The sequence below is a fragment of the Lissotriton vulgaris genome, chromosome 1_1 (assembly GCF_964263255.1).
Source record: "Lissotriton vulgaris chromosome 1_1, aLisVul1.2, whole genome shotgun sequence".
NCBI classification, from domain to species: Eukaryota; Metazoa; Chordata; class Amphibia; order Caudata; family Salamandridae; genus Lissotriton; species Lissotriton vulgaris.
Genome location: NC_141685.1, coordinates 1513704533 through 1513719237, shown reverse-complemented (window position 1 = coordinate 1513719237; position 14705 = coordinate 1513704533). Strand labels below are relative to the sequence as shown.

Below are 14705 nucleotides of genomic sequence, written 5' to 3'. Positions count from 1 at the left end.
ACTACACTCCGGAACGCTTACACCGCTATGGTCTCAGACAGTCTTCTGATTGCGAGAGATACCATGCGCCCGATGCAGACTTCATTCATTTGGCGTGGGGATGCCCTAGTATACGCACATTCTGGGAGGAAGTGATTGCGGAGATGGGGGAGATTCTAGCTCTGCTAGGCCACTCCAGAGGTCTGCCAGCGGTGGTTAGACGTCTGACAGACATGGGCATGTTAATGGCTCAACGCATAGTGGCACAATGCTGGATGAGGGGTCCGCTTCCGACAAAGAGAAGGTGGGCACAAGACATGTTATATTGCTGCACACAATCAGAGCACTATAGTTGGCTGTTCCCTCCCACGAGTCGCCCGAAGAACTTTTGGAGTCTGTATCAAACCTTTAGGAGCACCAGAGAGGGCACATCCGACACGCAGGCAGACAGACAGGATGAGACGGGATAGCTGTAAAGTAGAATGCAATGCCCTTATGCCCCCACAATAGGTGAATAGAGTGGGAGGCCGGCCAGGAGTTCCGTGATGTATGGCAGACACTCGTGGACTGAGACAGGGCTCCCCAGGGTGGTTCTTACCATCTCTAGACTGGGCAGCTTAGGCGGGGAAGACACATACATGACCCATGCGGGTGGGCACTTACTTGGCGGGAGGATGCAAGGGCAGGCGGGACACGTAGTAAGACATGTAGTAGACACGTAGGCTAGGGAACAAGTTATAGTGGTTGGGGGGGGTTCAGGGGTTTGTACATTGGGGGGTAGTTTCAGAGGGATATACACAGGTGAGGGTTTACTCAGACTAAACAAAAACACACCGCTGTTGCTATTGTTCTAGGATATGTTATCTATGGTATAGACCTATTGGATGCCATGGAACGCAGCAAATTGGTATTGCAGTGTGATAACTGTCATGTCGAATTCTAATTTTGATTCAGGATATTGTACGCCGCCGGACCCCAGGGATATCGGCACTTTGGCTGTGTACTACCAGACTGCTCGGCAGTACAGCTATTTATGTTCTTCGCTGCTTGCCCTCTGGGTTGAAGGCTGCAAGCTGTGTATAACCTTCAGTTCACGAATAAAGGTGTTTAAAAAAAAAAAAGATATGTAGTGTTAGCGCTCTAGCTGCCGGCGTCACATGATGACGTGACGCAGCGGCGGCCATTTGAGATAGCACGGAGGCCGAGCGGAGATCGGACGCGGCTCCCGGCGCTCCTATACCCCGAAGTATTAAAAGTATAAATTAACCCCGCAAACCTGCCTATGCCTCATCTGTGGGGGGTACCATTACACTACACTTTTCCCCCCATTTAACTCAATCAGAACTTTTCTTGGTAAAAATTGTAAGGTTTGGGTTAGGATAAGGGTGGGCATTAAAGTAAGAAGTAGGTTCAGAGTTATAATCAGTGTTTTTAAGACTCAGACTTAGGCTATAGTGAGGGTTAGCGACAGGTTCAGGTTTACGGTCTAGAAAAGGAGGAACAAGTGAGTAACGGTGAAGAAACGATTAAGGAATGTGTAAGGAACAGGGTTAATTTTACGGTGGGGTTAAAAAGATTGATGAAAGAGGTAAGGCTGCGGATATTAAAGCGCCACCTTCGTTGTGGAGGTTGTAGACGACACAGTCATTTCTCATGACTTAGAAAAACGTTAATGAGGGTTTGATTTGATGAAATTTCATTTGCTGAACAAGTAATTTACCTGTATGAGCCCTGAAAGTAAGGTAACAGCAACAGCCACTTTCACCCTCAATGCGTCTCGTGCTTCATACTTCTCTAAGAGTTCGGTAGTGTTGGTCAAGTTCGTACTTGCAATGTCAAACATTTCATCTGGTGCTATCCTCACAGCGACTCCGCCAATCATCAAACTGATCACGGCAAAGGTACCTGCGATGAGAATCAGACGCCATATTTTACCTGATGCATGATGCAATGAGCTCCATACTGTTACACAAGGCTTCCTCACCGTTATCACCACACATGCATCAACAAAGAGTTTGAGGAAACGAAAAGGTACAAGAAAACAATATCCAAAAAACAACAATTTACATATCAGTGTAGAAGTTGTAGGTGTAGTCAAGGTAAAGGAACAACATGTCTAGTCTAACAGCCTACTTGATAATATTTCAAAAATCTTTTACTTGAAATTTCTGGTCTTTTTTGACAGTCTACGTCTTCACAACCAATACACATTTTTACTTTCCATACTGAGGGCTTTTGTGGGTGTGCATTATACACCTAATTACAGAAAACTGACTTTACAATGCGGCATCAAGCACGTATTCCGTTTCATCGCAAGCTGAACACCACTTGCCTTGACCACGCATATGTGTGGTTAAAGCAGTCATCGCTTTAGGAGCTAGCTGGCAGGGAGAGGAACCAGAAAGGAGGACCTGTGCGATGGACAGGGACGCAATGAGTTAAGTGGGCTGGGGCTGAGGGTGTAGGCTTTAAGTGAGGGGGCCGGATTTAGAGCTCAGGGCGAGGGGGGTTAGGTTTTAAGTGAGGGGGAAATTTTAGGGCTCAGGGCAGGGGGCTGGGGTCGGGATAGGTTTTAAGGTAAGGGACAGTTTTCAGGGCAAAGGGGTAGTTTTTAGGGCAGGGTGAGTCAGGTTAGTTTAAGGTTTAGGGCGTGGGGTCGTTTTTAGGGCTGGGGGTCGTGTTATAGCGTAGGGGCCAGGATTTCAGGCCCCTGGGTGGAGGGAAAGGGGCGTGAACTTTACCACACATCCCTTTACAAAATTACGTGGTAAAGGCATGCCTGGTAAAGGAATGCGTTGTTGAGACACATTTGTGGTTGGGGCTGCGTGGTAGACGCATGTGTGGTTCAAACATGAGTGCCTCTGTCATACAACCCCTAATTACATCTATTTGTTCCACTATGTGAAATTGTGGCTCCTTTTCCACTATCCCTATCATGCTGGGGTTCACAAAAGCCACAAAGAGATCCTGGATGGAATAGGGCATAATCGGCCATAGGTACTAAGCATTTTAGCAATCGGCAATTGTCCGATTCGCAGAATCAGGTCGTTTTAGACCACAAAAATGCTTTTATATATGTACAGAGCACAAACTGTGATTCGGTAACATGTTACCAAATCATAATTTGTGTTTAGCGTTTTTGGTATTTAGAAGGGGGTTTTAGGGAATGCCATTCTAATACCAAATTGCAGTGGTATGTATGAATGTTTTGCGACCAAATTACGCTCTCAAAAAATAATTTTTCATTGACATCTCAAGGGTGGTAGCAACCATTGGCAAATGGATCCCACGGGACCCCTCTCCTTAGTGAATGTTGAAACAAATATAGTTTAAGATCTGTTACTTCTAAGTTTCATTCTTTCTTTTTCAATGCATCTAATTTTTCTTTAAGTTAAATGGGCTGCATTAAAAAAAAAAAAAAAAGTTTTCTTTATTAAAAAATAATCACAGACATGGTTGTCTGCGGACCCCAGCAGGCCACCATCCCTGTGATAGCCGTGTTTCCTAATGGGTCACAAATTGCGGCCTGTCTCATTAAAATTCATGAGATAGGTCCATTGCAACCCCCATTGAGAACTGCTAAATGAAATTCAATGGGTTTCATACATTAGGAATTGTGATTCACAATTCCTAACAAATAAATTGCAATCCCTAAAATGTGTACTATATTCTTAAATTCAGAAGAGGGACGCGTCGTCCAGCACTGCTTTGAGGTCTAGTTCTTCTGCCTAAAGCGGGTGTAGCCACTTCAACTGAAATGACAGGTAGTGAAAGAGGCGGCAAAGACACATTGAGTAATCTGTAGGCTACCTCATGAATCCAAATGAACTTTTGAATGAAGCGTAGCTCTCCTGGGTTTAAAAGAAAAATAAGCATTAATTGACCTCAACAGTCTAATCACCATGAATGTTTGTGCTAAAACTGTGGACTAGAGACACTTTTAAAGAAAGACAACAACCTTTATGAATGTGTCTTTAGGTTCCACTGTAAGGAAGACCATTAGTTTCCAAACCTTTGCCATTAGCTTTAGTTACTTTCAAACTTGGGTTTCGAGACCTAAACATTCAATTTGTTTTGTCACGGCACTCTGTCCCTTGGAGCTTTGTTGTCACTTCGAGGAGCAGGTCATGCTACTCTTCATCATCTGCCATGTCCACAAGGAAGGCAGAAACAGCACAGAGATGGCAGACCTACACAAACACTCAAAGCAGCTAGTGTGATTCCTGCTAAAGGTTAGTTTTTAAACAGTGTGAAGAATCTAAGTAATGACTCACAACCACTGACCTTTGCCAATCTACTAGAGCAAGCACAAGACATGCATATAGGCCTAACATAGTCTTTACCTATTGATATATGCCTTGAAGTCCCAAAGAACGTGTACAAGAAAACAGGATAAAATGAAGAGTAGAGGCCAAACACTGGAGGAACCGCTGCCAGCAACGCGTAGGCCAAACCTGGGAAAGAACAGAAAGGTATGAGTCAGAGGTACGTGCAGTAATCAGAAGAAGCACTGGCTAAGCCAAGAGGTCTGGTTCTTTTTTAGTTTATGTTCTTACTGAATCAAAGCGGCTAAGTTTCTATATGTGTGGGGCTGTATGGAGGAGTAAGTGAAGAATGAATGCTGGGATCGTGTGATTGTGAGGGATTTATTAAGTGTAAATATGCGGGTGAATTTAGGTGAGAATGCCTTAAGTGCTATTTTGGGACATAATGTGTTGGCGTTCACAAAATTATAAATGAAATCACATTGTCATTCTTACGGTTTTCATGTCTATAAGTATTTCTGACATTCGAATACATGCAGCCCACCCGAAAAATCGGTTAACATCCTCTACATTACACCATAACATACATCGGTCATGAATATTATGAAAGAAGTATTCTCCTTCTGAGGTATAGGCAGGCCTGCTTCCTCAGTTAAACACTTGGAGAAGTAAGGAGATGAGTACTGTATGTTGAACCTGTGCCTCTTTGGAGCATGTTGTTGTAAATAACTGGCGGTGCTGATGCTCGCCTACCTTATCAGTGAAAACACTGTGAGAGGAACATAGTTCACGTGTAGTGGGGCTTTAGGCAATGTAAATCCACTTACTCATGGGTTGAAAATGGTGCAGTTACTTCATATATTAGGTTCTCTGAAGCAACTTTAGTAAAACACCAATATCCAATTTCCCATTAAGTTTCTAACATCTAGTAATGAAAAAAGCAGAAAAAAGTCATAGCGCCATCCAAAAAACAGGAATTTGCAAAAGCCAATAGATCTGTCTTTAATGAACTAACACGCGTAAACAGCATTTTTGTTCATGCCCGCATTTTTATTTGTTAGATTATTAAAGCCACACCTATTGGATTGGCAATAGTAAAGTAGTTTTACTGTTGATAAATGAGGGGTGGCAATGGCGGAGGTGGTTACGGCGGTAGTGGCAGCAGTCGTAGTGGTAATGGGGCGGAGATAATGAAGGTAATTTTAATGGTGGTGGTGGTGGCTGGAATGGTGCAATTTGTGGTGGTTCTAGTGGTGATGGGAGTAATAGGGAAGTTGGTAGTGGTGGCGGCAGTAATGATGGAGGTGGTAATATTGATGGTAGTATTGGTGGTAGGGCAGCAACAGTGCTAGTGGTAATGGATGTGTTGGTAACCGTGATGATTGTGAAAGTGGTAATGGTAGTTGTAATTGTGTTGATATTGGTAATGGTGGTGCCAATGTTAGCAATGATGACTGTAAAGATGGTTGTTGTAGTAGCAATGCTGGTGATGGTAATGATATTAATTGTGGTTATGGGGTAATAGCAGTGGTCCTAAAAATAGTAGCAATGGTGGTAGTGGAAATGTTGGTGGTAGTACTACTGGTAATGGTGGAGATGCCAAGCAAGGGGACAAAGCTGTATGGACGTCATTTAGGGATCACAGCTGTGACCTGTGGCTTGCCCCTTGTGACCACTGGCACTGCATTTGCGACCTTTGGCTTCAGAGATATCAAAGTCAATGCCAGGAACACAAGGGCAGATGTCCTTATGAAGAACGGTTGGGGCTCCAATCTCCTTGCTTTTAGTTTTTTTTTTATTAAATAGTGAATAATGTTATATTATTCACTATCAGTGCAACATAATTTTTTGTAGGATTAGCTGCAATAGTACCCTCCCTGGCAGCAGAGGTAAGTAAAAAATGCTTTGAATTGTAAGTTGTGTGCACTCGAGAGTGTGTTCATATGAGAAAGAGCGTGTATGTGTAATTGCGTCTGAATGTGTAATTGCGTATGTATGTGTAAGTATGTGGGTGTGACTGAAAGTAAAGGTCAAATGGCATGTGACGTCACTTTTGCTTCCCCTGCCCTTTTGGTGAACTGACGTTCATGCTGAGAGCCAGAGGACAATCAAGAACACCTGACAGTGGGGTGGAGCTGCTGGTGACAAGGCACAGTGCAGCAGCAGCATCATCATCACCGGGGCCTCACAGCCGTGTCCTGTGATTTATACACAAGTGCCTAGCGAGAGCTCGATGGGGGAGCACAACAGACCGTACTACAGGAGATGTGGGGTGTGCTAAGAGTGTACGCAGGGACCCAGCAGCAGAAGATCCTGGCTGGCGATGAGGACAGGTTAAGCTGAAACCAGGTTTTCGCAATATGGGATGGCCACACAGTTGGCCACTTATGTCCTGACAAAGGTTTGGAAAAGCAGCCACAATCTTTTTTTCTGTATACAAAGCATGTGTGTAGATTTTATTTTCGGATGTAAAATGCAGGATACATCAATCAGCCAACAGCATGAGGTGAGTCTAATATATTGTTTGGCTGGGCCAAAAGCCTTTTTTATGTCTGCACTTAAGAATTAGCAAGTAATACGTACGTTGTCAAGCTAACCCTAAAAACACGAACGGTAAAATAATGAAAAAGTTCTGTGAGCTCTCAACATACGCCAGCCTTGTTAATTATATTTGAAGTGAAGAACAGATGCCGCCATCTTGGATTGCACTGTGCATTGTCTTCAAATGTTTGATTAAAGTTTATAGGTTTACTAATAAAGGCTATGTGCGATCGTGTGCACTGTGTGACAATGCCAGCCTTAGATATGAATCATGGGAGGCTTACAGATGAATTACCTATTTGTGTAAGCAGAGCACTGTATGGAATTAGCAGAGCTAGTGCCCAGAAGGAAAGGTCACTTCAAATGGAGGGTGACTCACAGGAAGGCGCCGGATGTTCATGTGTGTGTTAAATATTTGAAGATATGAAGTACAATGAGTAATCACTCGATATCATGATGCTAGAGTTAACCTGCCACGTTGGAAGTACCCTGACTCTGGGCTGTATTGTAATTTCTGTTGTTGATGGGAAATAAAGACATTTTAGAAGGAGGTTCAACAGAATTCGTGAAGAGGAAGCCGGCCTGCGTCCTATAGCTGTTAAGACAACTGGAATTCTTTGTTTAGAGGAACATAAGTTTATGACAGGAAAATAAAATGTGAGTACCCTTTGAGTGTAGACGATACAAATGCCAAAGGAGAGAGTACGTTAACAAAAGAGGCAGTGTGAAGGGCGAGCAGGAAGTGCGCCAGGACACGCCCTTGGTGTACACTGGCTGCTAAGAGGGCTGGAGGGGAAGTAAACCGGGCCAAGAAAGGGAAAAAAAAGAGAGGTTAAAAGAGAGAAGAGTAGAACCAAGCGAGCCCCATCAGCCTGCGAAGCTAGGAAGACACTGGCACTGGGCTGAACGTAGCAATAAGGACGAGCATGACAATGGACAAGAGGTGTCTATGGTGGGCAGAGGCGACAGGAGGAGATATAGGCATAGATGCATCAAGCATCCATTCTGCGAATCCTAAATAGCGAAAAATAACAAATCGCTATTTAGAAATTGCAGAATGGGATGAATCATCCAAATCGCAAAATATCTGCGAATCGCACCCGCCCGCAATCGCCAAATGCGACTCCGTAAAAATTCCTACAAAATCGCAGAGTCGGCTGTTTCCAACCCCCTAATTGCGAATCCGCAATTACCGATTTCGCAAATACCAAAATCGCAACGGGAAGTCGCATTTGTAGCCCAATGATGACATCACTACCAGGAAGTACCCTGCTCCATGCTTCAGTCAGACCACAGAGCTGGACACAGGAGGAGGCAGAATGCTGACCTCCAGGAGCCACCCCCTGCAGTGCCCATACAGGAGTTGAAATCAAACCACAATGTCCAAGAAGCTGCAGGACCAAGTGCAAAACCGTGCAAACGCAAACTCAAGTTCAGTGAAAAAGAACTTGAGTACTTGATTGAAGGAGTGAGCAGGGACCACGATCAACTGTTCGGGAAGCTGTCCCGGAAAGTTCCAGAGGTATCCAAGAGGAGCATCTGGGTGCGCATCAAGGCAAAGATGAATGTGGTGGGAGTCACCCACAGGTCCATCGATGAATTAAAAAAGAGGTGGTACGACTTCCGAGGCCGTGCCAAGGAGCGAATAGCTGATAGACTGGGGGAGACAAGGAGTATGGGAGGGGGACCCTCCACAGTCCTTGAAAACTCCCCCATGGAGGACCTAGTGGAGTACACCATACACCCTGAAGCCTGCGTGGGCGTTACCCAACTGGACACCTCCCGCACCACACACCAAACACAAGGTAAGAGGCATGCTACTGCGTGCTCGTACCCTAACAATGCCCATGCCCCAAGTGCAATCCATATTTGTGACCACAGTATTCCAGTCACTGCTCCTGCCAAACACCCAAATGCATTGTGGAATCTGTATTGTGTAGATGTGCCTTGACAGCCACACACAGCTAGAATAGTCAAGATACACATACCCCTAAAGCCAGCCAGGGTATGCAGACATTAACCAATAGCGAGCCTGCGTACATGTTGCAACATCCCAGGTGCCTGAAACATACCAGTAATCATGCACTCTTCCACATTCCAGGTGCTGCGGATACTGACACGTGCGACAGTGACATCCTCCACATCGCGAAGACACCTGAAGAGACGGAGGGGGAGAGGCAGCCTGCACCGACACCCAGGGCCACCCCTGCTGCTACATGCGGAGCACAATATCATGTCTCGGCACATATGGAAGTGGAGCAGACCCCACCCCCACCCAGGAGGCAGACACGAATCACAGCAAGTGAGCGGGTCCACGCCTGCTGCAGGTCAAGGCAGCGCTCCGTGCCCACCACAGCAGCCATGGAGCAACACGCACACAACGTGGGCCTGGGCATTGAGGCTCAGATGCTGCGTGTGCACTTCAAACAGGCGCAGCACATGGCAGAATGCAGCTGCAGCTATACAAAACAGCACGCAACATCAGTCTCCCCAGAGAGAGTGCGCAGGAACTGACCACGGCGGTGAAGGAGAGCAACCAGCTGATGGTAGCGCAGCAGGACGTCACCCACAGACGCCACAGGCAGCTGCTCACACGCAGTCAGCCTACACCCGTTCCAATCACCTGATCCGGAACGCCACATCCCAGGTCTTCCGAAGATCATTGGCCATGCAAATCCAGATGGTCCAATGCTGTGCTGACGTAGCAAGGGCCCTGGAGCAGGTCACCAACGCTGTGGAGCACCAACAGGCGGCAGACTCTAGCAATGCAAGGAGGGGGAGGATGATGCCAGGTAAGAGGCATCTAGCCTCAGCAGCCTGTCTGTGCCGGTGCAAACAGACAGGAGGCGCAGTGCAAGGCCCAACACTGCATCCCGACAGAACCAGCCTAATGTGGAGGGTGAGAGGCGACAGGGTGCGAGCGGCAGGAGGCGCTAGCTTCATGACATTTCAGGCTGTGCCGTGGTGAGGCAACCATGCACACCAGCTCAGGTTACATGACCTTGGATGTTTAAAAGCTGTACCCTTATTTGTTGCTGATGGAAGCACATTGAGACTTTGTGAAATAAACAAAAGCTTTATTTTGACAACAAATCATTCTCATGTCAATCATTGATGTGGCTTGCATGAGTGCAGTGTTGTGTGAGGGGTATGGATGCACTAGAAATAGTTCTGTGTGATGTGCGCGCGGCACCTGTGACTTTCAGCAGGATTGTCCCCGTGTGCATGATGCACATGTGCAGGTGGCAGGTCGCCCCCCTCCAACTCACTACCAGACACCTCAACAGGTATCCTCCGCTTGGTGGCAATGTTGTGCAGCATGGTGCACACGGCCACGATGCGGCAGCAGATCTCGGGCCGGTATTTGAGGGCCCCGCCAGTCTTTTGGAGGATGCGGAATCTACTCTTTAACATGCCAAATGTTCGCTCAATCACATTTCTGGTGCGTATATGCGCACCATTGTACCTCCGTTCCTGTGGTGTTGATGGGTTGAGGTATGGGGTGAGGAAATATTCACGGAGAGCGTAGGCGCTGTCACCTGAAGGGAGGAGCAGAGGGTCAGTGCCTGTTATGCGCGACAACATGGTCTTAACATACTGTATGTGGGCACGTGTACTTACCTAGGAGATGTCCCTCGCCAAATTCACCCCTGACCAAGCAGGTGTGTGCTGGAAGATAAATTAATCATGCGTGCTCCCTGGGTATTCTGCCACAATGTCTGTAATGATGGTCTTCACATTGCAGACCACCTGAATGTTGAGGGAGTTCCGGTACATGTAGTCAGTCTCTGCGGGTGGACAGATGTGTATGTGGGTGCAGTCGATGCAGCCAATTACATGGGGGAAATGGGCAGTTTGACGAAGTCCTGTTTAGTTTGCATTAAGTCCTGTTGGGTTGTTGGGAAGGTGATGTTGTGATGAATCCGGCTCAGCATGGTGTCCAGGAAACTCTGTAGGCAGTGTGAAAGTGTACTCTGGGATACACTCCCTGCAACTGCAACTATCCCCTGGAAGCTGCCGGAGGCCAGGAGGTGCAGGCAGCACAGGACCTGGACGTGGGTGGGCACGGCATTGGTCCTCCGTGTTGGGTGCGGCATCAGGGGCTCAAGGTCTGTGATGAGCTGCAGGATCATTGCCTCATTGAGCCTGTATTTGGAGTAGATCTCATCTTCAGTCTGTCCCAGTAGTGTAATCCGCAGCCGGTAGATGCGTTCATGGATCCTGCGTCTGTTCTGGGCTGCAGCCTGGAGCCTCAGCCGCCTTGTCACGATATATAGACCTGCCATTGTGACTTTCCTCATGCTCCTAAAGAGTCTCCTTAAGTGTGTTTGATATAGCCAACACCTGTTTGTACTTTCCAAAGATTTTTTTTTCCACTTTGACTTCATGGTTACCACCTGGTTTAGGTTCTGCTTAAATTGCAACTCTGCGAATTATGGTGTTTTCGCTAATTGCGATTGCTGGTGCATGTGGATAGCGATTTGTTTGCTAATTCGCAATTTGAATGCAAATTCGCTATTTAATTTGCAAATTATGTGGATATTCGCTTTTAAGGAATCGCAGTGGGGGTTTCTACGGGTTTTGCGATTCTTAGTTTTGCGAATTCGCGAATTGTTGCTTTTCCACTTGATGCATTGCGGAAGTGGATTTTGCGATCGCAATTGCTGTTTCCCAGTGATTGCGAGCGCAAATTCGCTTGATGCATTTATGCCATAGTCAAGAGGTGTTTCAGCTGAGTGGACTTCATAAAAAAAAATGTTTTTCCCTTGGAATTTTTTTAGGTTGCTGTATTGTAATTCACCTCATTGTATTTTACAAATCCTTGTATTATTATGCTGCTATCTGATCTGTGCTTGCAGATCTCTATCAGAAAACAGTTCTTATGATGTTGTCGTATTTTTTATCTTAGCGTATTTTACTAACGTTCTATGCATTTTATTGTGGGTATTTTGATCTGTGCTTTTATGGATATATATTTTTATCCGAATAAAGATAACTGAATTGAATTGGAAAAAAAATTGAGGGCTGTTTTTAAGAAGGTTAAAGGAGGAAAGGTAGTTTGCTAATCAATTGCGCAGGTCAGGAGTTTTAGAGAAGAAAGAGAGTTGGGATTAGAAGGTGAACCGCGAGGAGTAGGTAGTAGCCAGGATTTTTGACCGGTAGATCGATGGCACATTGGAAACACTTTAGTAGATTGTGAGGAAAGAATGGTTAAAAAAATCTGATGGAAGAGCTCACAGTTTAACAATTTGAGGGCGAAAAGCATAGAGAGACAGAAGGGTTTGAGTAAGGAGCATGGGGATCAATACCGAGAGAGAGAGCGGAACAAGAGTCAAGCCTGGCGCATTAGCAGTAGGAGAGGAGTAAGAACAAGGAGAATCACAGAGGCGGGTGCAGGGATCCTGGGAGGAAACATTTGTGTATAAAACCTAGTAAGCAGCATGATTAGCGACACAGGCGGTGTGGGAGGGAGAAGAAAGAGAGTTAACTAAGTGGGATGATTCCTTGGGTTGGGTATTAGCAAACATTTTTTACACGCTTTACCCCATTCTCTGCACTTCTCAACACATGCCTGGACGATCCAGCATAAGTAGTGTAGTACTTTAACGAAAGTGCACATTTTTTTGGGTTGTACAGGGGAAGAGAAAACGTTTCATAGGAAGTTATTTTCTATTAAATGGTAAAGTAAAATCTATTTGTTAAACTTCTGTAAATTTTCAGCCTTATGCAGAGACATGGGACATTAGAGACATTAAAAACTATTTTCTTTTTATTAAAAGTGATATTCATGAATAGCCCTAAATCATACCCAGATCATCCATATGTCCAGTGTGGTAAAATATGGGCTCACTGTGAAAATTAGGAGGACAAAAAATGTAATAAATAACATGTAACTAGACTGTGTTTAAAATAAAGCAAGTTTGAATAAGAACAATGAATATGCATATTGTGCTTATGTATTCCCACTGCCATGATAAGTTCTGGATTTTCAGAAAAGATGTGCTTTTTACTTTTCTCAATTTCCTATCTGTGAGAAAGAGGTGGAAAACCACCTGAACTATTGATTTAAAAAAAAAATGTTTAAATAACGAGCCCGAGACTTTTTTATTTGAGTTGTCGAGTTGGTGCGTGAGTGTACGCGTGGGTCTGTCAGTGAGTGCGTGGTAAAAAACCAGAATGGGGACACACAGAAGAAGGTCCTGGTGCCAGCTCCCCTTGTGACGTTCCTCCTGTCGAGCTTGCCTGCAGTCAGCCAACCTCTGCTGCCTTCAGTTTTGTGCCTCCGCTCATTTTTCTGCCTCTTCTCTCCTCCCTCCTTCCCTCTATTTTGTCTCTTTCTGCTCACTCCTGACCTTTACTCTGCCTCTTGCTGCTCGCTTCTGATCCCTGTTTAAAATAAAGCAAGTTTGAATAAGAACAATGAATATGCATATTATGCTTATGTACTCTCACTGCCATGATAACTTCTGTATTTTCAGAAAAGGTGTGCTTTTTACTTTTCTCGATTTCCTATCAGTGAGAAAGAGTTGGAAAACCACCTGAACTATTGATTTATTTTTTTTTTTAAATTAACGAGCCCAAGACTTTTCTATTCGAGTTGGTGCGTGAGTGTACGCGTGGGTCTGTCAGTGAGTGCGTGGTAAAAAAACAGAATGGGGACACACAGAAGAAGGTCCCGGTGCCAGCTCCCCTTGTGACGTTCCTTCTGTCGAGCTTGCCTGCAGTCAGCCAACCTCGGCTGCCTTCAGTTTTGTGCCTCCGCTCATTTTTCTGCCTCTTCTCTTCTCCCTTCTGCCCTCTATTTTGTCTCTTTCTGCTCACTCCTGACCTTTTTTTTGCATCTTGCTGCTCAATTCTGACCCCTGTTTTGTCTCTTACTGCTCACTCCTGACCATTATTTTGCTCTTTCGGCTCGTTTCTGACCTTTATTCTGCCTCTTGCTGCTGCTTTCTGACCTTTATTCTGCCTATTTTTGCTAACTTCTAACCTTTATTCTGCCTCTTACTGCTCCCTTCTGACCTTTATTCTGCCTCATTCTGCTAGTTTCTGACTTTTATTCTGCCTCCTGCTACTCATTTCTGAGCTCTATTTTGCCTCTTTCTGCTCGCTGCAGTCCTTTATCTTGCCTCTTTCTGTTAGTTTCTTACCTTTATTTTGCCTCTTTTTGCTCCCTTCTGACCTTTATTTTGTCTCTTTCTGCTAGTTTCTCACAATATTTTGCCTCTTGGTGCTGGTTTCTGACCTCTATTTTGCATCATTCTGGTAGTTTTTCACCTTTATTTTGTCTCTTTCTGCTCATTTCTCACCTTTATTTTGCTTCTTGCTGCTCGCTTCTGACTTCTATGCTGCCTCTTTCTGCTTGTTGCTTACCTTTATTTTACCTCTTTCTGCTCATTTCTCACCTTTATTCTGCCTCTTGCTGCTGCTTTCTGACCTTTATTCTGCCTATTTTTGCTAACTTCTAACCTATATTCTTCCTATTACTGCTCCCTTCTGACCTCTATTTCGCATCTTTCTGCTAGTTTCTCACCTTTATTTTGTCTCTTTCTGCTCATTTCTCACCTTTAGTTTGCCTCTTGCTGCTCATTTCTGACTTCTATTCTGCCTCTTTCTGCTTGTTGCTTACCTTTATTTTGCCTCTTTCTGCTCGTTTCTCACCTTTATTTTGCCTCTTTCTGCTTGTTTCTGATCTTTATTATGCCTCTTTCTGCTCCCTTCTGATCTTTATTCTGCCTCTTTCTTTTCGTTACTGATCATTATTTTGCCTTTTCTCATTTCTCACCTTTATTTTGCCTCTTTTTGCTTGTTGCTGACCTTTATTCTGCCTCTTTCTGCTCTTTTCTTACCTTTATTTTGCCTCTTGCTGCTCAATGCTGACCTTTATTTGACCTCTTTCTGCTCATTGCTGACCTTTATTCT

The 14705-nt window shown here is 45.0% G+C and overlaps 1 protein-coding gene across 1 annotated transcript in view; it reads right to left on the bottom strand.

Annotated features, from left to right (window-relative positions):
* The window catches only part of SLC26A5 (solute carrier family 26 member 5), a 392278-nt gene that overhangs the window by 195353 nt on the left and 182220 nt on the right, over nucleotides 1–14705 (bottom strand). The window contains exons 4-5 of the mRNA XM_086967432.1: nucleotides 4323–4433; nucleotides 1700–1884 (exon numbers count right to left, since the gene is read on the bottom strand). Of these exons, the coding sequence (XP_086823558.1) occupies nucleotides 1700–1884; nucleotides 4323–4433 (296 nt within the window). The remainder of the gene's footprint in view (nucleotides 1–1699; nucleotides 1885–4322; nucleotides 4434–14705) is intronic.